This window comes from Labrus mixtus, chromosome 16 (assembly GCF_963584025.1).
Source record: "Labrus mixtus chromosome 16, fLabMix1.1, whole genome shotgun sequence".
NCBI classification, from domain to species: Eukaryota; Metazoa; Chordata; class Actinopteri; order Labriformes; family Labridae; genus Labrus; species Labrus mixtus.
In genome coordinates this window covers 4,587,005-4,614,201 of record NC_083627.1, presented here as the reverse complement: position 1 = coordinate 4,614,201, position 27,197 = coordinate 4,587,005, and the positions used below count along the sequence as shown (strand labels likewise).

General features: G+C 42.2%; 1 protein-coding gene across 1 annotated transcript in view; it reads left to right on the top strand.

Moving 5' to 3' along the window:
* The first annotated feature begins 10,996 nt into the window (after nucleotides 1-10,996).
* nedd9 (neural precursor cell expressed, developmentally down-regulated 9) overlaps nucleotides 10,997-27,197 on the top strand; it is a 34,433-nt gene continuing 18,232 nt past the window's right edge. The window contains exons 1-2 of the mRNA XM_061058869.1: nucleotides 10,997-11,221; nucleotides 25,816-26,244. Coding sequence (XP_060914852.1) covers nucleotides 11,210-11,221; nucleotides 25,816-26,244 — 441 coding nt within the window. The 5' untranslated portion in view covers nucleotides 10,997-11,209. The remainder of the gene's footprint in view (nucleotides 11,222-25,815; nucleotides 26,245-27,197) is intronic.

The following is a 27,197-nucleotide window of genomic DNA, read 5'->3' as shown; positions in this document are numbered from 1 at the left end:
CTGCAACAATAAGGTGAGTAACAGGACCGGAGGGGGACACAAAGGTCAGGAATCTCTCTTTAAATCCTGTTTGTTTTCTGTGTGTGCATATTTAAACGCGCGTGTGTGCTCGGGTGCACTCTGGAGCACCATATTTTCGAAAGCCGGAGGCACTGGCGGTCTTCAACGTCCACCGACATTTTGGAAGGGGGGGGGGGGGGGGGGGGGGTGGTTGTTGCCTCGTTTGGATCCACTACTTCCCAGAATTCCCACCCGCATCGCCCCTGCCCACAGAGCACAAAAGGATGGATGGATCCTCTCCATAAATAACCAGCAGAGCAAAGCCAAAACCACGATGTTTTTCTCTGCATGCTTTGTTTCAAAGGCCTGGACTGCCGCTCTCTCCAGAAAGTATAGCCGTCCAAATGAAATGTGCTGGATCCATCACACAGGCAGATAAATCTTTGGCACACATTTTGAATAAAAGGAAAATACAAAACAGAATTTAGAAGATAGGGGAGAATAAAACAGTGGGTTGATGAGATTAGACTAACTTGTGTGCACATGAGATTGCAGAGAGCATCATTTCAAAAGTGTTGATAGACAGTGGCACTGAGCTTTGAAAATAAATCATAATCATCCGCAACATTACTTCAAATTAAATCTGTTATGATTTGTAGACCATTGATTAATATCACTTAAAGAAAAACCTCAAATATAAAGTTACAGTTTCTCGGTAAAGCATCATTTGCAGCTTTTATCTGATTATAAGTATTATTAAATGAGTATTCTGGTTTTTCTGTGTTTACCAGACATCATATTAAATATGTCACTAAGTAAATAATAAATGGATTTAAGCTTGTAGAGCACATTTTAGTCTTCTGTTCTGACTACAAAACCTACACTTTCACACACTGATGGCAGAAAATGTGAAGAGCCACTGCCCCCATCAGTATTAACTAATCCTGCTTACACACACTCACATGCCACCAATGAGGAAGCGGGAGCAATTTGGGGTTCAGAGTCTTGCCGAAAGACACCACAGACATGTGGCTGCAGGAGCTGGGAATCGAACCCCCGACCTTCCGGTTGAGAGACTGCACCACCGAGCCCTTGTGGCCTAACTTGTGTATGGAGACCTAGAGTTTTCCTCAATATGTAAAAGAACTAACACATGTTGAAATGTATAATCAAGCATAAGCCAGAGAAGATTACAGCCCGTCTGCAGTTTCCTTCAGCGCTGACTTTTTAGCATCAATCAATTTTTCATCCACTTCACTATTTCAATACAATTTGTATTCAAAAGAAGCGGACAATCATAAACCTCCATACGCTTCCTGCAAAGAACCAGGCAGGTGAGTGAACATAGCAGAGCACTTAAGCTGATAAGCACCCTTAGACCAAATCTCAGTTAAACTTAGATGTTAAAAATCCACGATTCATCTGTTTTTATACACCGACCTTGGCTCATACGACAGACTAAACCTGATATGAGATATGATAATACAGTGACGATGAAAAATAATGGTTGCAGCCTGAAGTAAAAATACAAACTCATAACCTACACAGATACACACACACACACACACGCACAGAAAAAAACACCCTCATCATCTCACTCTCGGCTTAAAGTGTCTCGTTTCACTCCCACAATGCAGCGGCTTTAAAGCTCCCTGGGATTACTGGCATGATTAAAGCTGCATGTGCATCACACATCGCTGCAATACACAACTCATACAGCAAACATACATGCTCACAGGGCCACACACACACACACACACACACACACACGCCTCACACTCTCCAATCAGACGGGGAGCAGAGGGGGTCAATACACTCTGTCTGTCACCTTGCCAACTGGAGGTCTTATCATCATGCTTCCAACCAGGCAGAGAAGCATCTCGCTGCAGAAATTGGAGTGTGAACACGTTATCAGGCTTCATCACCCACAAATCACAGCCTGCACTCTAAATCTCAGACCAGTGGTTCCTGACATTTTCTGTTCAAAGAAACCCCCCCCCCCCCCTCCCCCCAGCTTCTTACAGGTAGAGTCAACTAGACTACGTTCAGATACACCAGGCATCGGGTTAAACCGGATCTCACTGTTAAAAAAAGAAAATGATATCTCTCTCTATGACAACAGATCACTGAAGTTAGAGGTTACCGACACTTTGGCACTGCTCGAGGTTTCTGCCTGTTGAAAAGAAGGTTTTCTTGCCACTGTTACTTTCCTAAATGTTGCATAGTGCTGTGCCCGTGGTGGATTAATGGTGGGTCTTTGTACATAATAAAACAAAGAGTATCCTCTGTGTCTAAGTGTCTTCAGATAATATTTGTTATGAACCGGTTTTATAAAAAAATAAAGATTGGGTGATACTTTTAGCTAGATATTTAAAGAGATTTACAGATATTATATATAGACATTGATAGACATAACTTTTTCTTTACCACTTTTAAATAATTTCCTTATCCTCGACTACACAATACCTACATTTATAACTGTTAATCCATCAGGCCTACTTTTAAGTTTTAAGTCCAACATGTGGCTACCTGATAATGAAAACAAAACTAATTCAAAACTAATAATAGCATTTGATCTTTTACACAAAAGCGTTAGTATAGTTATTTACATTATTCATACCCCGCCTCCCCCTTCCAGTGTCTGACTAAAGGTTTCTGCCACTCTGTAATCTGACAGCTCTGCAGCTTTTACAGATCAACTTGTTTTGTTAATTGTACGATTTGAACCTGCGCACTTTATGCACCTCAGCACTTTCACCCATGTACCGTGCATTTGCGCTTTGTATGTTTCATGTATTGTCTGTGTTGTTTTAAGTGACTCTCCCTGCAACCAAATTTACCTGTGGGTGCAAATAAAGCAGCCTGAACCTGAACCTGACACAGACACAGTAAGTCCACTGCTGCTGTGGATTGAGTGACATACATTCACCATCTTAGTGGTCAGTGGAGGATTGGGAGCAAAAGAGCCAATACTGTCTCAATATCTCATGTACGACCTTGGTGTCCTCACATTTAAAGTGTGAAATAGGTGTTTCCACTTCTCTTGTTTCCACTAATACAGGTCTGCTGTATGCAGGGACCTGTATGTTGTCTGAATTTTAAAACTGCTCTTGACACTGAAGTATTATCCTGCAGTGGCTGGTGACAGAATGATGAACAGTTGGCTCCGCAGCAGAATACAAGACCGATCCAGAGCAAATTACTCACAGGGGAAGGTGTGCCCGGGCAATGTACAATGAATGAACAAGTAAGAGGGATAAAAAACAGAGTGAACATTGAACTCTGGATTTTTAAAAGATGGCCTTGGCTTCCAGTTAAGAGTTATTCACGTTCACACAGTGAGCGTTTACGTGTGCAGCACAAGCTGAGTCTGATGCAGACTTTTTATGGCCTTGTTTTTCAGCGACTGCGGATCACTTATATCACTGCCAAGTTGAAGGCCAAATAAAGCAAAGCCTTTCTCCGTGTACAAGAAGCTATTCAGGTCATTGAAATACAACTGTGACAATCAGACGTAAATGAAACTCTTCATGTTTGTGAGGTTTGGTCAAACTGGATTCTTGGAGCGGTTGCTAAAGGCTGCAGAGCTATAGAGCGGCGACTGTTTGCTCTGATCTGTGGTTGATTCAGCTAATGATGCAGAAGGGAATCAATCTGCTGTAATGTTTGAGCAGTGTGACGGAGAACATTAAGCCCTCCGTGTAATGTTTGTGGGAGCTGTTTTTAGACTTGGAAATGTGATGACTTGAGAAGATGGATGTCAGTGTGGTATAATTGTGTTGTTTTGACCAAAGTTCACGCTCAAGGAGGAAATCACAAATCATTTAAATGAGATCATTACCTCCAGCTCAGTACAAAAGACTTCAAGTCAATGACATCAGATAATCATCTTGAAGAAAAGTTAAGGGGTTCAGATGGCCTAGTGGTTGGGTCGGCGCCTCCTAGTCCTCCAGCCGGGCGGCCCGGTTACGGGTCCTGCCTGTGTGCGGGGAGCATGTCATTCCCCACTCTTTCTCTCTGGGATTTCTGACTCTATCCATTGCCCTATCAGATTAAGGCAAACGCCCCAAAAATGAATAAAAACGAAATATCTTGACAAAAACGTTATAAAGCGTTACATGAAACGTGCTTATTTACTGTCTTTCTTTCACACAGATGACAGGATTAATATCAATCCTGTGTCTGCTGTAGACAGGCCAAGATGAGCCTAGCTTAACATAAGGCTGAAAGCAGGAAACATCAAGAAAACCTGCCTTCGTCTAAAAGAGAGAAACGGGCCTTTTTCGATTGCTAATAAGGAAGGCTCACAAGAGTGGATGCATTTTGAGAGAGCCTGACAAGCTTATAATATTTATGCTTAGCTATGGAAAGCTTCCCAAAGCTGCAGAAACTACACTTTTTAATCTGTGGGGGAAGCATGCTCTCCTTGATGTGCATGTAGCTATGTCATTTGTGTGTTTGTTTCATACAGAACAAACTAGTAGTAGTACTTTAAGCCCACATCTCCATTGAAATGCACATGATGAAGCATGTATGTTACAGTGCTGCTTTAGACTGAAGAAAAACCTGCAAAAAGTGGACATTAATTTATATTTTTTTAGAAGCGAATGTGACCTGAAGGGGACACATTTCAAAATAAGCCGAATGATGATTACACTCATTATTACCTGCATATCACAGTTAAATGTATCTCAGCCCTCCCTCATAAAACTATTTTCACTGTGTGATGATGATAATGGCATATTGTGTGATTGCCAGTGATTGGCTTGGTTTTACTGATGAGACTGATGCAAGGATCAGAGACCCCAGGACCCTGCTGGGAGCCGACTCAATATAACCTGTAATTTGGACAGAGTCTTACTTCCGAGGCGCCAGGAAGACGTGTCCAAAAAATGTCATTTTAATGTCTTTAGTTCAGCTTGTTGCACATTTAAATTGTATATGAGGTGAATAGCTATATCTGCATAATTGTTGTTGAAATATTACAATTTAACCCTTTCTGCTTCACCACTCATTTTAATCTGAGGCTCATTTTTGTTGCTGCCTTTTTAGTCACTCTTCTAGATCACCTGCTTTCCAAATAAAGAAAGAAGGAAATACCTGTGGCAAGTCTGTATTTACAAAGCAGTGAGCAGCGGTGCTTTGTCAGAAATACTAAGAATTTACGAGAAGAGGAAAAGTAAACAGTGTGAGGGGAGGATCACACTGGTCCCAGTTGTGTAACCTTAAAACAAATATTGCCTACCTCTTGTGTTTTAGATACGTGAATGAGTATGTGTTCACTTGAAATGTCACCATGAATCCATAAACAAGGCAGCATATCATTTGTCTTCCCTCTGGTTGTCTCTAGCCAAGCAGATAGTTGAGGTTTGATGTTTCCATCTCACATATTCCTGTGAAAGGTTTTTCTTCACACCAGTACAGTGGAGGTAACTAACATTTGTTATTTGGCGCTTAGAGCTTCGAAAAATGAAGGGCAGTAACGTGTGCAGTCTGAAATATAGTCATACAAATTCTATTATGTAGAAATAAAAACACTGAAACAGCATAGTGTGATCAGGGAGCTATGGATGAGCCTTTTTTAAATAAATAAAAAAAATAGAAAAAAATATAACTTTTACATACCTGCTCTTTTGTAATATTAAATAACAAAGCGTTAAGTCTTACCGGCTCTTCGGTAAAGTGTCTTGAGATTACATTTGTTTGAATTGGCGCCATACAAATAAAAATTGAAAAAGATTGATTGAGCCGATGCACACAAAAAGTATACAACTACCAACAATGACACCCAAAAATTAAAGAGACCACAGAAGGCATATGTGGGTTCACAAAATACTTCATCTTCTTCTACTTTCTCGTAATACTCCACCGTGGGGAAACACTGTAGTATCTCCGCCAGGCTAGTATTAGCATACTCGTTGCTGGAATCAGCAGTGTGTTTTCCCCTCCAGCAACATTAAACCACCTCGCGTCGTCTCTAAGCGATAACGGAAGTAACGTGGTCCACAAACATCTGGTTAGTATGAAATTGTTGTACTTCACCTTATGACTCGACACTTGTTGTAAATAATAGATTAGATATTACCAGAGAGACCGTTCAGCTACACTTCACTCGATAAGTTAACTAGCTGTCAACATTAACGGTCATTATCGCTGCGTCACTAGTACGTCATCACGCAAATTAAATGTATGATTCCATTTAGGTTTTTTTGGGGGTTTTTTTGGTTTATTTAGAAAATGTGAGTCCAATCGATGTCTTCATATGCATAAAAAAGATTTTTCACCTCAACTTACTAATTACTCAAGTTTGATTAAACAGTGGTTCCCAAAGTGGTGGTCTGGTCTGGTCTGGTCCCCCAGGGGGGTCACAAACGACACTGTAAAGACAAAAAGTCATAATAACATAAAATTCTAAGTTAGTTTTACTTCAAGTCTATAAAAATGTTGCGTTAACTCAATATTATACGTTTATGTCACCTCAACTAATTGAACGTGTTCCAACTTTGAAAGGTGATTCATGTTAACTTAAAAGATGACGAGCTCTGTCGAACCCTCCTTGCTCGTAGAGACATTTGTTGTTAGTGCAACAGAGGCCGCCCTATCCAAACCTACCCAAACAAATGTATTGGAATACATCTTTGCTGCCTCGTCCGTCTTATACGTTTATCACAAATTTGCATTTTAAGCTGGTTTTGGCTGTAATCATTCTAATTGGACTGACTTTGACAGGGAAGTGTACGGAGCGTGGAGTTCTTCATGCTGAACAAAAAAAAAATGGATTCAGAGCTGATCGCCGCCACAGAGGAGAGTATCCTGCCTCGTGACGAGCTACAGAATATCAAGGTAAAACAACACCACTGCTGGAACATTAACCCTTGTGCTGTCCTCAAATTTACTTGCCATTTGTTCAAGGTCAAGGTTTTCCGAAAAGAGATGCTGACTCGCTTATTTTAGTTTTCCTTTCACCTCCTTTGTATTTCATTGAAAGAAATCTGAGAGACGCCTATCCGGCAAAGAATACACTTCCGCATGGCTGGACAGTTTGAGGAAGCGGTAATTGAGAGATGATTTTATGATGGGGAAAATGACCCTTTTAGGCACGTCATCTTAAACTTTAGGGTGCAGAAAAACATTGTGACCCCAACTGTGTGTCAGACTCATATTTTCTCGATCTTCTGTCGTGTGTGTGTGTTTTGTGCATTCCTCTCTGCTGCTGCCCGGCCACAAGGTCACAAAAGGGCACACAGAGAAAGAGACACTGAGGACGAGTGGGGGGCCTATCTGTCTGAGTAAGGCACCGAGAAGGGTGGTGTTAGTGGGGATAGCGGTGTCCCATAAATCTTCCTGAGCTGGTTTTTGCGAGAGTTTGAGGGACAGTGTTTCACAGGCAGTGGTGAGGGGCCTCCTCCGCCCTGCAGCCTGCACAGACGAGCTGTTGTCAGACCGACACCTCCTGCTTCTGTCCATCCACCGGGGACCTGCAACGAGGGTCTCTGCTTCAGGCAACAGAGTCCCTGTGATCTCCACTTATGGAAGACGTATGGCTGCTCTGCCCTCTGTTAAACCTGGGGTCGGATCTGCAGGGGCGCTTATGTAACCCAAACATCACAGACACCTGGCGGAGATGAAAGGCGGGCGGCTCATTTTTCACTCAGCACTATTACCGGGCTATTTCCACACTGAAATGTGCCATAATCCTCCTGAAAGACCTCTCTGCACCTCCACTGAAGGCCCCTTTTTCTGCTCATGTAATACAGTCGCTGTAAGCCCACAAATACAGGGGGCAGAGGGGGGGGATAGTGGCAGTTGTCATGGCGACTGGGGCTCTCTGCTCAAGCCCAAATGCCAATACAAATCTTCCCCCAAGCCAGTGATTGTTTGACTTCTCCACTGAGATTCAAAAGGGGGATTTTGTGGCTGAAACTCAAGCTTGCAAGGACGACTTCTTTCTGAATCCACCACCGACTACAAGAGCTGATAAAAATGCACATCAGGCTTCAGTAGAAAACCAACCGAAATGACACGCCACTAGAGACTAGAGACTAATGGACTCATTCAATCCAGCCAAATGTTGTGAAGAGGGATAAACAACCTTTTTGGGCTTTTTTTTTTCTTTTCAGACTGTCTTCCTCCAGATGGGGAAAATGAGTTGTGTTTGTCATAGGAAACAGGTGCTCACATGCACAGAATCACATGCCATACACTGAAAAGAATAGCCCCCCCCCCCCCCCGTAACACACTAGTGGCCATGAGAATGGGCTCCAGCTGGGCAAGGGTGTATGTTACACAAACAAGTGTTTTGAGTGCCCTTACAGGAGGCATTCATCTGAGGATATGACTGTTCAGGGAGGGTGGGCGATGAGGGTCCCTGTGATTGTGATAAACGAACTGAAGCAAATTAAAGCATCCGGCGGCGGCTAATTACAGGAGATGTCTGCCCCCTTTAATGCTGCACAGTAAACAGTCTAAATAACAATCAGACACAAACACATCAGGCCTGTTATGCATGCGAATTCTAAGAAGTCACCTTTTTTTTTTTTTCCTGTGCTCACGAGATGCAGATCTTAAATGTGACACTTTGCAGAGGCGAGATGTGTGCACGGATGAGGAGGTGTGAGCAGAGGGATGCAGCGAGGCGAGGAGCTTGCCAGCTTAGAGACATCAGCCAGGGTGTTTTCTTGTCACCTCAATTACATTCTCGGCCGGCTGTGCAGAGGTGACATCTCTGCAAACATCTGCACTGTCTTCACCACTGTCAGGGTGAGCACTAAAAAACGTCATCCTTGTTTTATACAAAGACTTTGACATCATTGTTCATTTGTAAAAATGCATCCTTTGTGACCAATTTCTTCAAATTTATGAGCTGCAGGTAAGAGTTCTGCTTATTGATAGCACAGTTTAGTTGATTGAAATGTTCAGATGTTTGGAGAAAGCTCACCCATAGTGCACGGCTGTATGCACCAACCTTCAAGAATGAATGTTCAATTATTTATGGTGCATTCATGCTTGGTTTAGATTTGCCCTTTATTTAATGAGTTTTTCTTCTATTGTTCCAATAGAGACAGCTTTTAAAGAAAATAGGTGAAGCAGGAAAGCTGTAACACCTATTTCCTTTCTTTATTCTCTTATTTTGTTCTCCAAAAAGTTGGTAACACCCAAGAGAGACCATGATTACCTTGTTTTTGTGCAGCGGTGTTTTCAAGCATTGATGTTTCAGAACACTTTGTTTCATCTGTGCAGTGCAGCTTTGGACGGCAGAGGACACAGAAAGTGATATCTATGTATTTATTCATTAAAGGGTAGAAAGTGGAGTTAAAAGGGTTATGCTGCTTTGTGTTGATATATTTCTTCTGAACCTTCTGAAGAAGCAGGGTGGGATCTTCAGGCACCAACCACCAAGGTGCATGAAGAGTGAAAGGCTTGAAGAGGTCAAAACGCTCCAGCAATACTTTTTAGTATGAAGATCAACTTTTGAATAAATGAGACCGACGTGTTTCGGCTTGTATCATAACTGGTTTAATTTGTTAATAAAGTTGATCTTCATACTCTTCAAGTGTTTTCTGGAGCTTTTTGACCTCATCTGAACCAACTGACACATTTCTGTGCGGAAGGCAGTTCTACATAATCGCACTTCCTTCACTTTAACAGTTTCACTATTTCTAAGAAACACTTGTTTTTTCCCCCTCAGAAGGACTTTTGAAGTGATAAGTGAAAGCATGCAAAAGAAAATGCAGCCAAAGTCTTTTTGATCATTTTGATGGATAGCAACATCTATAAACTTTTGATAAAATTAATTGAAAAAGATATAAGAAGTGCACTGTAAGAATAAAGAAACTTAATAACAGAAAATAAAAACAAAGATATAACTAGTATGTTAATGATATTTTTCATGATTTTAAGGCTTGTGATTTAATAGCTTGTTGTTAACATTTAGATTACATTTTTAAAAACTTTTCAGGCACAGTGAACTACATCTTATTGGTTTAAATGCCATGCCGATGGGTTCTTATCCACAGTTTTTATATTTTGTTTGACATGTTCTTTTTGGCATGCTTTTTTTCTGATCATAAAAAAAACAAATAGTAGAAAATAGTCGACAAATACGGGGAAAAAATTCACTGCTAGTTTCAGGATTCATTCTTTGTTAAAGGCTTTATACGCGATTTTTTGATCCAGCAGATGTCGCCCTTGACCACCAGCATGAAACCAAAACAACTCGCGCTGCATTGTTGTGTTAGCATGCTAATGCTAGCGATCTTGATTATGCTCGTATCTTCACACTGCATGTAAATTTACCTGAAATGAGCGTGATCTAGAAACACAGTTAAGCAGTGAGTACAGTATGTTATTCTTCTTTTCTCTAGTCCCTCAATTAAACAACTTTTATACACGAGGGGAGGAGTCAGCCGGCCGTCCGGGCGATGTAAACAAAGTGAAGATAGGACTCTGAAAACTCTGAAAACATCACAGACAGTGGGACTCGGGTGTTACACCCATTGTAGACAGTCATGACTCACAGAGTTATTTTCAGAGGAGATACTTGATTTATATTACATTTAAGTGTGAAAAATCACATATAAAGCCTTTAAGTAGGCCTTAAACAATTAACCTTTTATGTTAGATTGCAAATAAGTGCTTAAGCAGTTCAGTGTATGCTGTAATGGTACCACCAGCAAAACAGCTTTTCCAAATTTTGAAAGGAAATGATGAGGCTATTATTAAATAACAGAATAAGTTTATGTATTTTGTTTTAAATGTTTAGTGTAAATGACTCTAATTATATATAAAATGCATATGTCCATATAAACACCTCCGTTGTTGCAGATAAACAGATTCAAAGTGTTTTATTTTGTAAGTCTGTTAAAATGACGTCAGTTTTGAAAGCGCGCAAGGCGATAGGGTGAAGGGGGGGCTAAAGGGGGCGGGATCAGAATGTTTCTTCCGACCAATCAGCGTCATTTATGCAAACGAGCCGTTGGAACCGTCAATGTGGTGAGCTGTGCCACAGTCTGGGTTTTAGAGGAGTAGAGAGAGAGAGAAGCAGTGAGATTTTTCTACCTGCGTGTTTTCTCCTGTCGATGAAGCTCTGGATGGCTGCTTAACCCACACAGAAAAAAAAAACAAAAAACTCCACGCAGTCAGTCCACAGATGTGATAGAGCGGATTTAATTCTCACTTTTCCACTGGAGTCACGAAGAAGAGCTGCGAGATGAAGTACAAAGTAAGTGAAGCGGCACACAGGTTGACTCTGCTGCCTGACTCTTTTTAATGTCATTTATTTATTCATATATATATTATACTAAAGCCCACGACCAGCTGGCTTCGTGAGACGTGTCGACGTTTGAGCTGCGATAGTGACAGCTGCTAAACTTTGACGAATAACCTACAACTGCTTTAAATGATCGTCTCCGGGTTGTTGTTTCAAAAAAAGTGCCATGCTTAAAAAAAGAGGAAACTGTACGAGTGACTCTTGTTGAAGGATGTCCGTGTGAGAATATGCCTCTGAGTGTCACAGTTCTCTGTAAGGCTGTTATGTGTGCCTTCAGGCTACATTAATTCTACTGCCATCACAGGGGCGTAGATAGTTAAACTACACCACAGCATGCCCCTTTGCACCCCCCCCCCCCCCCCTTCAATAGGAAGAAATAGATTTCAAAATAATGCTGTAAATATGATGTTCCTCTGTGCTCAGAGACTTGTAACAGTCCCCCTTGTGCACATAAAGAGTGAGGAGGTAGTGGTTGAACGCAGGGGCGTTGGGGGAAAATAAGTGGGACTGACTACCCAGGGCCCCAGTGGGGAGGGGGGCCCTTCATGGGCCTGAAATCCATCCAAATTTGAGATCACTAAAATTGTCTGAATAAATAAACAAACATTCATTTTTCCTTTCTGGAAAAAATGTGGAGTCTTGTCTCAAAGGCCCCCCCCCCCCCCCACCACCACCACTTCAACTGTCTGAAAAGGTGTGTATATTACAAAGTTTAAATAATTTTTTAAACTATGAGGAAATATCACAGTGGTTATTTATCTTCTGTTTTCAGGGTGTAAAACAAAGCACAGTTGTTCAAAGTTTTTTTTTTTTACGGGTCATTTGTGTGAATAGACATTTTCCGGGTTAGTTTGGGCCATGGTCGGGGGCCCAATGTGATATCTTTTCGTGGGGCCCGGAGAGCCTGGCGGCGCCCCTGGTTGAACGTGTCGTTGGATAAGCAACTATGAAAAAGTACGAGAGCTTATAATTTAAAGCTCCCCCTCTTTGTCCATTTGTTCTGTCATTTGGATGAAACAAAGTGTAGCCTAAATCAGTGTGAAGATTCCTATTCAATCACTTTTTTGTTGCGACAATAAGAAACACACTTCATTTGGTTTGCAGCTAAAAGTTTTGAATCTGTGATGGTTTAGCCGATCGTTTTGTACCCATTTTATTGTACTCTAAATTGATCATAATATGTCAACGAGTAGATTATGACACTTTGCCCCTCTTAAAATCCCAAAAGATATCAGACTTTGTACTCACACTAAAACGAGAGGAATCTACTTTCATAAACTACATTTTGAAGCTCAATTGAATCACTGTTTAAAAATCCCTGAAGGGAAAGTCTATTTTTTTTGGGGGGGGGGTTATCAAGTGAGTAAAACATCATCACACTGATGCAACAATATCGCAACTTCTTAGAAGAGAAAGCTTGCCCTTCATTTTTCCACTTCTGGATTGGATCATTTCCACTTTCAATTCAAATGAATCATCATCATCATCATATAAGTCACTTCATGCTCTGGTTAGCACGTAGCCAATCAGGTGCTCTGTCTCATCCGTCATCGGGATTTATTCATGTGATTGACAGCTTGATTCGGCTCAATGTCAGCTTACAGGAAGCTTTGGATTGACTTCTGGGGATGTTGACATGCTGCGCCCCCTTGCTTTGAGACGGTTTCTCAGATTTTGAGTCTCTAAGTCAGCCTCACCATATAAGGAATCTGGACTCTCTCTCTCTCTCATGCAAAAACTGTGCTAAGTGTTTGGATGATTCAGGGGTTTGGAGGGCACTGGCCTCATCCCGTCACAAGCTGTTTTTTTTCAGAAGTGTGAAGTGGCTTATTTTTCCCAGATTCTTGGCACCGGACTCTCTCGGACACAGTTCAAGCTGTAAGCATGTGTTCGGGGCCTCGGTGTCACTCTCTTTGTGCGGGTGTGGCGGTGATCGGAGGGCGTCCACGCTGTGTGTATCTGCGTCATGTTCCCTAAAACTGACTCATTGTCCAAGTACACAGCTAACAGAGTGGAGAAGGGGAGAGTGGTGGTGATGTGTTTGGGTGCGTTAGGAGGGATTTCAGGGGAGGAAACAAGCTGGACTGTGACGGACTAGAAGATTGATGAGTGGATGTTTCTAACTGGGATCGACAACATGCTGTTATCGCCCTCCAGCTGCCCTTCTGATGTAACACTATATTTGTCTTTGTTTGCTTATAGCACATACAGTCGAGATAGGGAGGGCATAGAAACCATGCAAGAGAGCCTTTTGCTTATGATTAACATTTCTGAATTATGCAACAGCACCTGAGGACTTCAGGTCGCAGGCACCGAGAAGAGAAGGTGAAGCGTCACGTCGTTTTCCAAATTTCTCGCCGGTCAGAAGTCTGTTTAAATAGTGTCAAAGATTACTATCAGATCTCAGCATCCCCTCTTGATCTCAGCCCGCAATGAATAATTCACAGCTATATTAAGCTCCTCCTCCCCTCGCAAGAGTGCTAATGATTCAACAGAGGCTTAAAAGAGGTCGCTCCTGTGTTTGTGCGCCCCAGCCGTCACATGTCCTGAGGTGAATCCAGCCAGACTCATTCCTGTGACATCAGAGGAGGGGGGTGTTCAGGTGTGAAGGGAAAGCTTGTCTTTCATAGGTCACCTATGAACAACAAAAAACCTTAAAAAGTGTTTTGATAGAAAGTTGAAGTAGTCGTCATTTGCACATTCTTGCCTGGTGACTTCCACAACCTTTAACTCATTCCTCCGCAGCTGACGTAACTGTTTCAAAAATAGCTTCACAACCGCAGAGAAGAATGATTAGGTGAACCCAGATTGTAGCCAATATATGTGTGTGTGTGTTTTCCTCAGTGTTTCTTTTTTTTTTTTTTTTTTTTTTTATGGGTTCAGGTTCCAGGCTCTGGTCCAAAAAGCAAAAAGAGGTCTGGAGGAGAGCGGGGCAGACATTGTTCTGAGAGGGAGGGGGGAGGAGGAGGATCTGTGATGCTGAAAGGGTCCTGCGGAAAATGAAAGAAAGAGGAAGTTGTGGGGGGGGGAGAGGGCAAACAGAGTTGGGTGGAGGGTTTTTTTTTGGGGTGGGGGGGGGGATGGGGGCAGAGAGGTCGAGGAGCGCCCCCGTGAGAATGAGAGCATTCCATGCGATTGTGCGTGGGAAGGCTGTTTCGGAAGATGCACATGATTGTTTCAAGGTGCCCCCTTTAGATTTAGTAATGAGTGTGGCGGCAGGGCACATCGGGATACTGCAGCTTTTCTCTTCTGGGGTGTGCGCAGAGAGACACATTTGTATTCTCCTGAAAGCAGACCGGGCGAACAATCCCCTTTTTCCTCTGCTTGTTTAACCTTTTTAGGGAAACCTCTGCAAGTTTTAAAGCACACATTCAGGCCGTAAAAAAAAAACAGCTTTTTTTTCCTATTTTCACAAGCCGTCCCATCGACCATTTAACCACCGCGGTGCCTGTTAAGAAGTGGTGGTATCTTCATGCTGTGATTTTGCGTTATTTCAGCGTTTTTTGTTTTTTTTTAGAGCAGACTTGCTTGCCCCCTGTGCCACATCTTTGCTCCTGTGCAGGATTTTTCAGTGTGCGTGAAGGGCTTCTCCCCCCAGCGAGAATGAATAGCCTTCCCCTCCACCCTCCTCCATCCCCCCGCTGCGCCCTCGCACCATGAGCAAGCCATTAACATTTGAAAACGGTCAGCGGGGAGACAGACTTTATTGTGTGTTCATTTCAGCCAAAGAGACAAGGGGAGAGCGAGCGAGGGGAAGAGAGAGAGAGAGAGAGACTACTGCACATCAGCAACAATGTGCATAATCATTTCCATGTTTGACCTTTGGCGGAAATAATTCTCGCCGCCCTGTTCCTTCCCCCTGAGGAATGCCAACTATTCTGCAGGGTCGTCTCTAAAAGATGTAGCAGGCCTCCGTCAGCCTGAACGACCCTGAGGAGAGCGCGTCCTCTTGGCAGATAAGAGGAGGTGCGACAGCTGGGAGCAACAGGGGAGGAAAAGTGTTAAAATACCACGACACACACACAACCAAGAGTCAGATATGTGTTAAGAGGACTTTTGTTAATAACGACTAAGGCAGCTACTTTTGTTTTTATTTTGAAATGATCAATGCAGAAGTTCAGAAAAGCACATCGGAGATAATATCAACTCATACTTGTGATTCGGTGGAAACAGGAAGTAGACTCTCTATTCTAACATTGGTTTTTTTCTTAGCTGCAGAAACCACTACGGTTCAGAACAGCAAGGGTGAGAAGAATTGTTGTGTGTCCAGACAATACGCTGGAAGTGTTCATGAAAGTATCAAGATGCAGGCAGGAAGGGAGCTTTGTCATTTGTGGTAATTGTTCCCAAAAATGTTGTTTCTGTTTTTCAGGACTGGGGTCAATGGTGTTTTTCAAATGTCCCAGTTTAGGGACTCGTAACCACAGTAGTTATACTGCCGCTAAATGTCTATAGATAGTCAAAGCTTGGTGTTTTTAAATGGAACCATTTCATTGTGGATTAATCAAAAGGTTGCGTGCCAAAAAAGATTAGTTTCATCTGATTGGTTTCAAAGTCCAAGCTGGTTTTTCTTTTTAAGATGTCTATCTAGTGTTTTACAGCTTATCTCTGTTTTATATAATTTTGTGATTGAGCAATAAATGAGCGAGTCAGCAGAAAATAACCATCTGTTTTTGACAAATGTAAAATATTTCATTGTCATTTTGAAGCCAAGGTGTAGCTTCTTCCGTAACTCCACTAAAGGCTTTATATGCGATTTTTTCATCCAGCAGATGTCGTTCCTTTAAGCAAAGAGGAAGGACTCATCAGTGAAGCCACCTGCAGTGATTAATCAGAAGAAATACCTGAGCTGTGTTCGCTCTCTATGGCACATTTTAAATGAAAAAAAGAACAAGAAAATGCACTTTTCATGTTGCCACAGTCCACTGAACTATATTCAATTTTACATCAAATAAAGTAGAAGAAGAGGAAAACCCTGATATGTGGAAGGCTTGAGCTATAGCTTAGCATTTTCCATTCCATCTTCTGACTGTAATTTATTATATTTTTTGCCTTTTTTTTGGCCGTACTTTAAAGGCTTTATATGCGATTTTTTTGATCCAGCAGATGTCGCCCTTGAGCACCAGCATGAAACCAAAACAACTCACGCTGCATTGTTGTGTTAGCATGCTAATGCTAGAGATCTTTATTTTGCTCGTATCTTCACACTGCATGTAAATTTACCTGAAATGAGCGTGATCTAGAAACACAGTTAAGCAGTGAGTACAGTATGTTATTCTTCTTTTCTCTAGTCCCTCAATTAAACAACTTTCATACTCGAGGGGAGGAGTCAGCCGTCGTCCGGGCGATGTAAACAAAGTGAAGATAGGACTCTGAAAACATCACAGACAGTGGGACTCGGGTGTTACACCCATTGTAGACAGTCATGACTCACAGAGTTATTTTCAGAGGATATATTTGATTTATCTTATATTTAAGTGTGAAAAATCACATATAAAGCCTTTAAAGTAAAATAAATAAAAACAATTCCCATGCTCGATACATTTCAAACAAGAGTAAGATGCATTAGCTGATCACTTAGCCAAAGCATTAAAAGAAAATGAAACAAAGTATCATCATTAGCTGTTTCTAAAGCATTTAGGTATTAAAATGTGTCAGTCTTTTCCATGTTAGGAACAAAAGATTCCCCTTTTATCTCCGACCCCCCCTTCATGAGTCAAAGGGGGGAAGATGGCAGCCTCCGTCTTTCAACTTTTTGTATCAATGACATCTTTTGCATAGCGTGAAATCGGGAGGACACACAAGTGAATCTCCATCTCATTGGCTATTCCTATATGTAAAACCATTCAATGTGGCCCTGCAGAGATACCATGAAACATATTTCACATCTCGGCTATCCCCCCCCCCGGAGGGATTAGCTCCCGTCTCTTGGGGTTACCACCATGCACTTATGTACCCTCGTTTGACATCAATGCCAAGCTTGGAAATAATCCATCGCTCTTCTCTGCCAACACTTCTTGGCTGGGGCCCCTTGAATACCATCCATACTGTTGTTTTTGTGTTTGTTGCTGATGGTTTTTGACCCCTCGGGTGCAGTAAATTGTTGTTTTAGGTCAAAGGCCAGTGTCGGCAACTAAACAAAGTCCCTAGAGCTCGCAGAGATTCACAGCTTTGCTCAAAGACACTTCAGCAGTCCTCAAACTCGAGGACGTGTTGTTGCTTCAGAATGAATTAGCAGAAATATGAGAAGCAATGTTGGCCGAGCAGCTCTTCCAGTTCACAGAATTTGATACACATTTGACAGAATATCTCCAGTGTGGTTTTCACTTATAATTACAGGTTGCTCTTGGTGTTTCAGGACGGGGTCCAATATGTGTAAAGATAAGACGAGGTCAGTGCTAGCCTGGATCTCTTTGGGTCCTGCGGGAGGCAGGAAATGCTTCAGGCTAAGGAGTGGGACGGTAACAGAGAAGGGCATTATGTAAGGCTACCTTGTAGTTAATGTCACAGTAGAAAAAAATAAAACGACTATGATGAATGCACTGAGTAAGAAGGAGCGGGAAGAGAGCAGTCATTTTTCTTTTTTTACCCAAGAATTCCCTCGCATCACTTCCTTTGACTTGTTGTGTCCTGCCCCTGTTTTATTCCATAATCACCTACCTTTCGTTATCTGCCGGATTGAAATCATATTTGGGCTTAAGACGAGATACTTCACCTTGTGTTTCAATAACAAAAATCACTTATGATGAAAGGAGGGCTAGCTAATCAGTAAGAAATACAATATCTGAACATAACCGATAACAGCAGAAACAATCTTTTGTAACACTTAAATGTTGATTTGCTAACTTGATAGCAAACACTTTCTTATATTCACCCGATAAAGAAAGAGAAACAAAGCATTTCTTTAGAGTTCTGTAATTTTCACATGAATAAACGTTTGATTATTTATGTATTCATTTTCCTTTTATCTCTGTGTTTGGTCTCCACCAACTCTTGTACAAAATATTTAAATCCTTCCTGCGCCTTACTGTCCACCACCAGCTTTAGTTGCTCACTTTTTCTATCTGCTGTTTCCTGAGCATGCTGTGTTTAGTCATTTTAAAGAGCTTATTAACTGAAAACAGCACGCTCAGCTAGAAACAACCCTAAGGAGATTAGCTAAAAAGTTAGCTAATAGATGCTAACACTCTCTTAAGAGCTCAAGGAGAGCTGGATTTGTCACTAAAGACATCTCCCAGGGTTAGTGATCCGTCGTTAAAGCCCGGCCACACTTTTGATATGTGCCATTCAAGCTGTCGTGACAATGCTAACCGAAATATAGAAAGCTAATGTAGCATAATAGCTGTTATAATCATCAGCTTATGTTTAACGCTCATCTGTTTGAGTGACGAGACAAGAGTCTGATAGAGATGTGTCTTTTTAATGAAATTTGCAAAATCATCATCCTGATGTCAACAGAGGAAACTAGCTAGCTTAAACACAGTTAGCAAGTTAGCTAGCTCGCATTGTTTGTTTTACTTCTCTTCAGTTATCCATAGCAAACAAATAGATGGTCGCTCCTCCTTTGATAGCTGTTTACTCAATATTGAGATGTTTTTATTACCTGCTTTTTTAGTTATTGTGAATGAAGTACTAAAGTGACTTGCTAGCATGTTAGCTATTGTTTAGCAGCTACAGTAATACTTTGAAAAGCAGATATTTGAGGTGTTATATAATTACTTTCTGTTGAGTCTTGGCCTTGAAAACTGATGACTGTAGTTCTTCTAAATCTTATGGAAACACACACGACCTGAAGCCTTTACAGAGAAACAACATTTTCTTACTTCTACTTTTGTTTTCAGGTGAACTCCCTTATTATGATTCAGGTTTAATCATGCGTTTTTAACAAATATCTTAGCTCTTGGCTGTGTTGTTTTTGAGCCAGTGGTTTGTCACAGCTTGCAGTGAGTGTGGTTAGACTCAACATGGCACATCATTTCCTGTTAAAAGGGATGGTCGCCCAGACACACTGATGCTGTTCCAGGGCGTGTAGATTTCCTCGCAGTGCTGCACCTCGTGAATCACAAATGAGGGAGGGAAGGTGGTGGGTGTCATATTTACACTGGGGGACACAATAGTCTTTTATTCAGCAACCCGGCACAATGAATAGAGCCTCTTCTCTGTGGGACTGGAGGAGCTCAGTGTGCTGGGTTTTTCAATCAGAGGTCAAACAATGACGAGTCAAACAAAACAAAATTATTCTCATGGGGATGTTGAAGACGTAACAAAATGGTTAATTTATGATATACTTTATTATTAATGGTGGAAAAATGATTTATTGTCATTATTAAATCCTCTGACTGTTATGTTATTATTTAATTGATTTCTCGTTTTGTCCATAAAACATCAGAAATGAGTTAGAAAATGACACTCATCATTTTTGAGAATTGAAAATGTCACGTTTTGTCCGACGTAAGCTGCTCAAACCAAAAGGCGTTTAGTTCACTTGATGTATCAAAGAGTGACTTTTAAAAGGCCTGAGCCTTTAAACCATAGTCTGATTTTGATTACCTAATTAAGTGATTATGAAAATGTTTTGTGGTTTATTTCTGTTCAATAAAATAGGAATATTTATGCTTTGATTTTGTAATGATTAGCTACAACCACAGGCCCAATATTAATGGGTGACTCTCTTCATGCCACTGTAACTGTGTCACAACTATGGGTCTACAGCTGCTTGTATAATAAATCAATCAATGGTGGTGGTGGTGCGTGTGTTGTGAGCTTACAGGCTTTAAAATAAAAGCTCCACAGAGTTGTGACATTTTTCCACTGTGCTCGCTCAAAAATAGAGGAAGGCGAAGTTTCACCGATCCTGCTGTGTAATTATGTTAATGCGCGGCCACTGGCTCGTAAGGAGGCTGTAATCAGAGGGGTCAGCCTCCTGGAAAACTGTCCAAATGAAGAAATTACCGTGCACTCTGAGCCCTGAACCGCTTCCCATGAGCCCTTCACACGGCCCATTTATTTGAACTGGCTCTCACCCGCAGCATGCCGCACTCCCAGGAACGCCTCGTAAAAGTCATCAGGTCCTCATTACCGCCATTACTATAATTATTTTCTATATTTAACCACGTGAAATGAGGCCAAATGAGTGTGCTGCTTCGCCCCTTTTTCCGCGAGAACCACCCCCGGGACACGTGTTGAAGTGGTACCGCCCGGATTTTTTTCACACTGCGAGGTACTGCGTGATGTTCTCACAGACGGAGCGTACCACTTTTTTTTTTTGGGGGGGGGGGGGGGGGAGCACGGGGAGCACGTTGTGTTTGTTTTTGAAAGCGGGGCTGCTGCTCCCGTTACCCCGGGGACGCTTCTGTTTGTGTGTGGTTGTGTTTTTTTGGTGGATGTGCACGCTTGTTTGCCAAAGCCACGTTCATTATTAGTAGCCTGACGTGAATCCCAGAGAGGCAGAGCCAGAACCCACCCAGAGAGCTCGTACTGAAAGCAAAAGGTTGGAACCTTTCAACGGGGCAGGCGGTGAAGTTACATAAGTTTGTATTTTTGGCCTGGTCAGCGTAGGCTCTCACATGAATGAAGAGGACGTTTATACAGTTTGTGTTCAGGCGAGACGCTGGTGTGGAGAAAGGAAAAAAAAAAAGTTGTTGATATAGACGTGAGTGAGTCAGAGCAGAGAGAGAGAGGGGCTCGGGGGGGGGGGGGGGGGGCTCACACAGCTGGGCCTGCAGGCTGGATTGTGTGTCCCAGGTGTGAGCCTCAGACTGCTACGCTTTGCACGATTCCTAACGTCGTAATGACAAAAACAGACAAGGTCATGAGTGGGTCTGTGTTTGCAGAGTGAAGTTTGAGCCCTTTAATAGAAGATAAAAGTGTGTGTGGGAGCTGAATAATTCTTTTTATCTTATCGACTCTTCTGAGTCTGATCAGTTGATGTCAGCAAGTCGGCCAGAGTTTGTTTTGTCTGTTCGTTGAGAATCCACAAACATCTCAATAATCAGTCTGCTTGTCTCTATTTAATATCATGATACACTGAATGTCTTTGGGTCTACGACTGTTAGACTAAACATTTCAGTACTTGACCTTGCGCTCTTGGAAGTTGTGTATTGTTTGCATTTAATTGGATGAAAAATAATTGAGTTATTCTGCAACAACAACAAAAAAGATCAGGTTTGCTCTTTTAGATATGAACATCATCCTATGGAGTGAGGGAGCTAATCCTCTGCAGAGACACCTTGTTGTATTTTTTTTAACCAGCTCAACTTTTGGGACATTTGAGCCCCAAAGAATTAATGAAAAATGTTTCGATTAACTTATTGTTGCAGCTCAACATCAGATGAAGAAGACATGGATAAATAAATAAAACTAAATTAAGTCAAGTGCAAAAAATTATGTGAATTTGACAAAACTTTCTTCCAAAAATAGATCTTTTTAGAAGAAGTTTAAAGCATACGGAGTGAGTCAGCCTTGGAAAAGCTCCTTACAGGCTATACATTTGTGAAATATTGCAAAAAAAGGCAAATCCATTAAAAGTCTTCATAACTATATGCAGGGTGTTATTTTACTGTCTGTTTACACCTCTGCCAGCCTGTGTTATTTATTGAAATTTGAGGTCAGGACCACAAACGCTTCCAAGCAGCACACCGCCTCGTTGGCTTATAACACATCACTTCCTGGAAGCTCATCTGTGGCAGAAGCAGAAGGGGCCTCTCCGCCTGCCCGCCTCACGCTGACAAACTGCAAACACATGTGTTTACAGTGTTTAGAGGAGGACCAATGGTGGGTGAAAAGTCACCGGATTGTGACTAAGTAATGTTTACACCATGAGATCAGACGCATTGGTTTAATATTCAGTTTCACCTGCTGAGAGTTTAACAGTGCTGCCGGTCTGAAGCAAACGGTCTGCATGGTTAGCTGTTAGCATCCACAGCTAATAAGATATTTGTTTCACATGACCCTTGAGTTCAGAATTAAAATATCACTCAGTCATCATGAAGTCCAATCTACCACAGCTGTGACTCACTCTTTAGAGTCAGAGAGGTGCTATAAAAGTGATCAGGGTTTCAATTTCTGAGTGTTTACCTCCTCACAAGCTCAGCAGCAATAAAACAAAAACCACAAGGAGAGCTAATGTGTGAAAATGTGTCTCTTTTGGGTCCTTGTGGTCCCCCAGACTCACCGCAGGAGACAGATATTTCCCACGCCTGAAGTCTGCAAATGGCCACATGCAGAGTGGTTTACTTATAAACTATCAGTGACTGATCGTTGTAGTTCATCATGTCAGCCCGTGTCTTTATCTTGATAGCAGTATAAGGGCTGTAAATGATTATGTCACTTTTCCGTCGTATAATAGTAGTTTCAAAGTCGATCTAAGAGTACAATCACTCTCAACATGGAGAATGGCGTCCCTCCCATGTCCGCAGAGCGCCCGGTCGCCTGCTTTCAGGAATAACTCCTGAAGTTTAAAAAAAATTCAACAAGGCAGGCTTCCCCTGAAATCGTCCTGAGTTGGCTGTTCACACACGTCTCTCACAGCGGGAGACTATCCCTGTTGTTTTTTCCATTTAAATCAAAGCTCCCTGTAGTGCGACATATTCCTGATATCAACAAAAGAGAAGAGAAAAACAGAATGAAGCAGCTTCATCACGAGAGCGGAGATTGCACTATGGTCGTGCAGCGGCCGCAGGATACAGACGTCATCACCTCCTCCTACTGGTGTTACATTTTCCTGAATATTCTTTTGCTGCTTTTTCACATCAGCTCACCTTTACTTTGAACATTGAAAATGTACTCAGAGACCGGTGGGAAACATTCCGAGTAACGTCAGGCTGTCTGCACACACACAAATCTTTAGGAGTTTAAATGATTGAATGAATTTGTCTCTTAGATGTTGTTGCCTTTTTAGAAGTACGGTGTAGATGAGTGTGTCAGTGTGGTTTAGTCTCTCTCACATCTCTTTCTGCCACCAGCTGCAAATCGTGCCATCGGAAAAAGTGGTTTTCAGAAGTTGCACGCGTTGGTTTTGTGATTGGTGGATTCCAGATTCAGCAGCTGGTTGCAGAGATATCTGTTATGAGTAGAGACACAGCAGCCTGTACACTAACTGTAACGATAACATTAATACATTTATGTGTATTTAAAGACCTCTATACTTTTTACATTATATCATTTTATATAATAATAATATATTATATCATTTTTAATTTTAATTAACATTTATACTTGTACTGTGTGCTGCTCGGTGTCTGTGAGCTGATTGAATCTCTCTCTGAGAAACACTGAGCAGGTGACCACAGCAGGACAACCGGCCTCTTTAAAACCACTTACACAAACAGGTTTCTGCTTCAGAGGCACGTACTACTCATCTTTTATTTAATCTAGATCACACAAGTAGCCTGCCTGTTTCCGACGGGCTAAGTAGACACTTATCATGTGAAAACCTTTCAAAGAAGAACTTGAGGATAAGGAACACGATAATGTTTTAAACATTGAGACTCAATGTCTGTGCTGATTTTAAAAACGTGTCCCTTGTTTATCACGGCCGTTGGACTCACAGTAATCAGTGGTTTAGTTTCCTCGTGGCTGCCTCTGCCAGCCCTGATCAAATTATTGGAATGAGCAGACACCTCATTGGGGCGACGTTAACCTCTCGGGGTCACAATGGACCTTGTTGCAGCTAGCTGAGCCGGTGGCCGTGGCAGGGGTGATTGTGAGGGTGTAATTGTGCGTTGGGTGTTGCTGGCTAACGGCCCCGACAGACACAGTGTACTCTAGACAATAGCCAGGGAGGCCAGGCCCTCAGAGAGAGAGAGAGATAACGATGTTACTCGCAGAGAGAGTTTCACATGGGAACTGGACGGGTAGCAAAGAGGAAGGCCAGCGAGGGTTCAAGAAAGCCACACGGTGAGCTTCCTGATTCCCACACTGAGGCGGTTATCTCTCTGATTAAGAAAGGCAGAAGCTGGCTTTGACTGACAGTTATCTGCCACTTTCTAAAAACCCTCTATGTAGAAATATTTCATTGTTTTGTCCGAATATGCAAGTAGCTTTATGTCCACTAAGGAATCAAATTTGAGCATCTGCTCATCTCTCTTCATTTGATTCTAGTGGATTTAATCCTGCAAACTTTGCTGCAAAGTGACTCTTTGTTGAATGAACTTCCAAACTCCATGTGATCTGCAGAGTCCCTCTGCACCTTTAAGAAAAAGCTAAAGACCCAGCTCTTTCATGAATACCTACTAACTTAATGATGATGGTCTCCATATTATTGATGATAATGGTAGTGACGATGGTTTTTGTTTGATAACGACGACTTATAAGATGGTTTCTATACTGATTAGAGCTCTCAAGAACTGCCCTCAATGTTGTGCTTTGCCTCTGGTCACTTCCTGTCAGCACCTGTGTGTCCAATCAGACTCAAAGCTGATCGTTTGCTCTTACTGACATTGTTTTTTCTAGATCCTTTCTTAGATTCTTGTGTTATTCTTACTCTCTGATGTATGTCGCTTTGGATAAAAGCGTCTGCTAAGTGAATTGTAGAATTGTTAAGATTTAAAGTGTGGTTTGGACTCTGCTGTTCCTCTATAGTGTCACCTTCATTCTCAGACAGTTTTCACAGTTTAGAGCAGAAGCAGCAGCGATAACTGTGCACGAACAAGAAATGCGTCACTTGTTTTTACTCTAAAAAATAATCAAATTTGAGTTTTTTGTTTTTTTTACACAAACCAACGACAAGCATGGAAAAACTGAATAACAAACGGCCTCCCTTCCCTCCTATCATTAACTCACGATAACGTGCCCTTGCGCGAGCGGTTAATCCCTTATTGTGTTTATGGAGCGCTCATAGATAAAAGTACAGGACTGATATTGTGTGAGGCAGCTCCCACCAGTTAAAGTTTGTTTCTATTTGAGTACAAAGCGGCTGAAAAAGGAGTATTCATGCTCAGTTAACTCCTTCCCTGGATGAATTAAGGAAAGAGGGAAAAGATTGATGCATTTACCGAGGCAATTAGTCCTAAACGCCCGGCTCAGACACACAAGTGGCACACTCTGGGGCTTTCCCAATCTCCAAAATCTGTGGTTTTGGAGTCATTATCCCTCAGCCTTGCGCTGGCCTTTTTAGATAACTGTGCCCTGGAGCGGGGCGCAAGCAGAGAAAATCCCATCAAGTTCAGATTGGTTTGAAAGACATCTGGTGCAAAGCTGGGGGCTAATGCTACTCGGCATGCTAATTTGAGGTTGCAGAGAGACGTTCGCCAGCATGTCATTCACTAAAGCCTTTTTAAACGGCCACTGATATGATATAGTATGATGACTAGAACAGGGAAACTTCTCGCCTAGCACTTACTAAAGGAAGCTAACTTCTAAAATCTACCTGGTTAACTTGTTATATTGTGTTTATTTTAATCAGGACAAAAAGTTTACATCCTGGTACATCTCGTTGGGTTTTAACAGGTTTATTTGTCAATCCTTTTAAGAAGAACTTCAAGAGACGTCAGGAGCCTCCCTCTTGTCAGATGTGTAACTATGCCTCCTCTCTTCTTTCTACTCAGAACCTGATGGCCAAAGCATTGTACGACAACGTGCCCGAGTCCCCCGAGGAGCTGGCCTTCCGCAAAGGGGACATCCTCACCGTCATCGAGCAGAACACAGGGGGCCTGGAGGGATGGTGGCTCTGCTCCCTGCACGGCCGCCAAGGCATCGCCCCCGGCAATCGCCTGAAGCTGCTGATCGGACCCATGTTTGAGGCTCAGTCGCCGGCCGCCTCCAACGCCTCCTCCAGCGCCGCCCAGTCCTCCCCACAGAGCTCGGCCTATCAGCAGAAGGCGGGCTCGGGGTCTCAAGGGATCTACCAGGTGCCTCCGTCCCTCCAGAGTCCACAGCAGCAGAGTCAGCAGAGCATCTACCAGGTTCCCCCCGCGCAAGACATCTACCAGGTCCCACCGAGGAGCATGCTAGCAGCTGAAAACACTCCGAGCAAGGTAAGACAGACAGAGTGAAAGACCACAGGCTGCTACTGATGGCTATTGTCATTATCAGTGAATCTGCCAATTAGTTTTAAAATGAATCTTTTAATCCAATCATGCACCATGGAGGGCTGACAAGGCTGGACCAGCTGATTTCACTGATGAGCATTCCTTTAAGCAAAGAGGAAGGACTCATCAGTGAAGCCACCTGCAGAGTGATTAATCAGAAGAAATACCTGAGCTCTGTTCGCTCTCTATGGCACATTTTAAATGAAAAAAAATGAAAGAAAGAACAAGAAAATGCACTTTTCATGTTGCCACAGTCCACTGAACTATATTCAATTTAACATCAAATAAAGTAGAAGAAGAGGAAAACCCTGATATGTGGAAGGCTTGAGCTATAGCTTAGCATTTTCCATTCCATCTTCTATCTTCCTTATTGTAATTTATTATATTTTTTGCCTTTTTTTTTTTGGCCGTACTTTAAAGGCTTTATATGCGATTTTTTCATCCAGCAGATGTCGCCCTTGAGCACCAGCATGAAACCAAAACAACTCGCGCTGCATTGTTGTGTTAGCATGCTAATGCTAGCGATCTTTATCATGCTCGTATCTTCACACTGCATGTAAATTTACCTGAAATGAGCGTGATCTAGAAACACAGTTAAGCAGTGAGTACAGTATGTTATTCTTCTTTTCTCTAGTCCCTCAATTAAACAACTTTTATACACGAGGGGAGGAGTCAGCCGGCCGTCCTGGCGATGTAAACAAAGTGAAGATAGGACTCTGAAAACTCTGAAAACATCACAGACAGTGGGACTCGGGTGTTACACCCATTGTAGACAGTCATGACTCACAGAGTTATTTTCAGAGGATAGACTTGATTTCTATTATATTTAAGTGTGAAAAATCACATATTAAGCCTTTAAGATGTCACTGCAATGGTTTACACAAGTGAAATCAATCAGA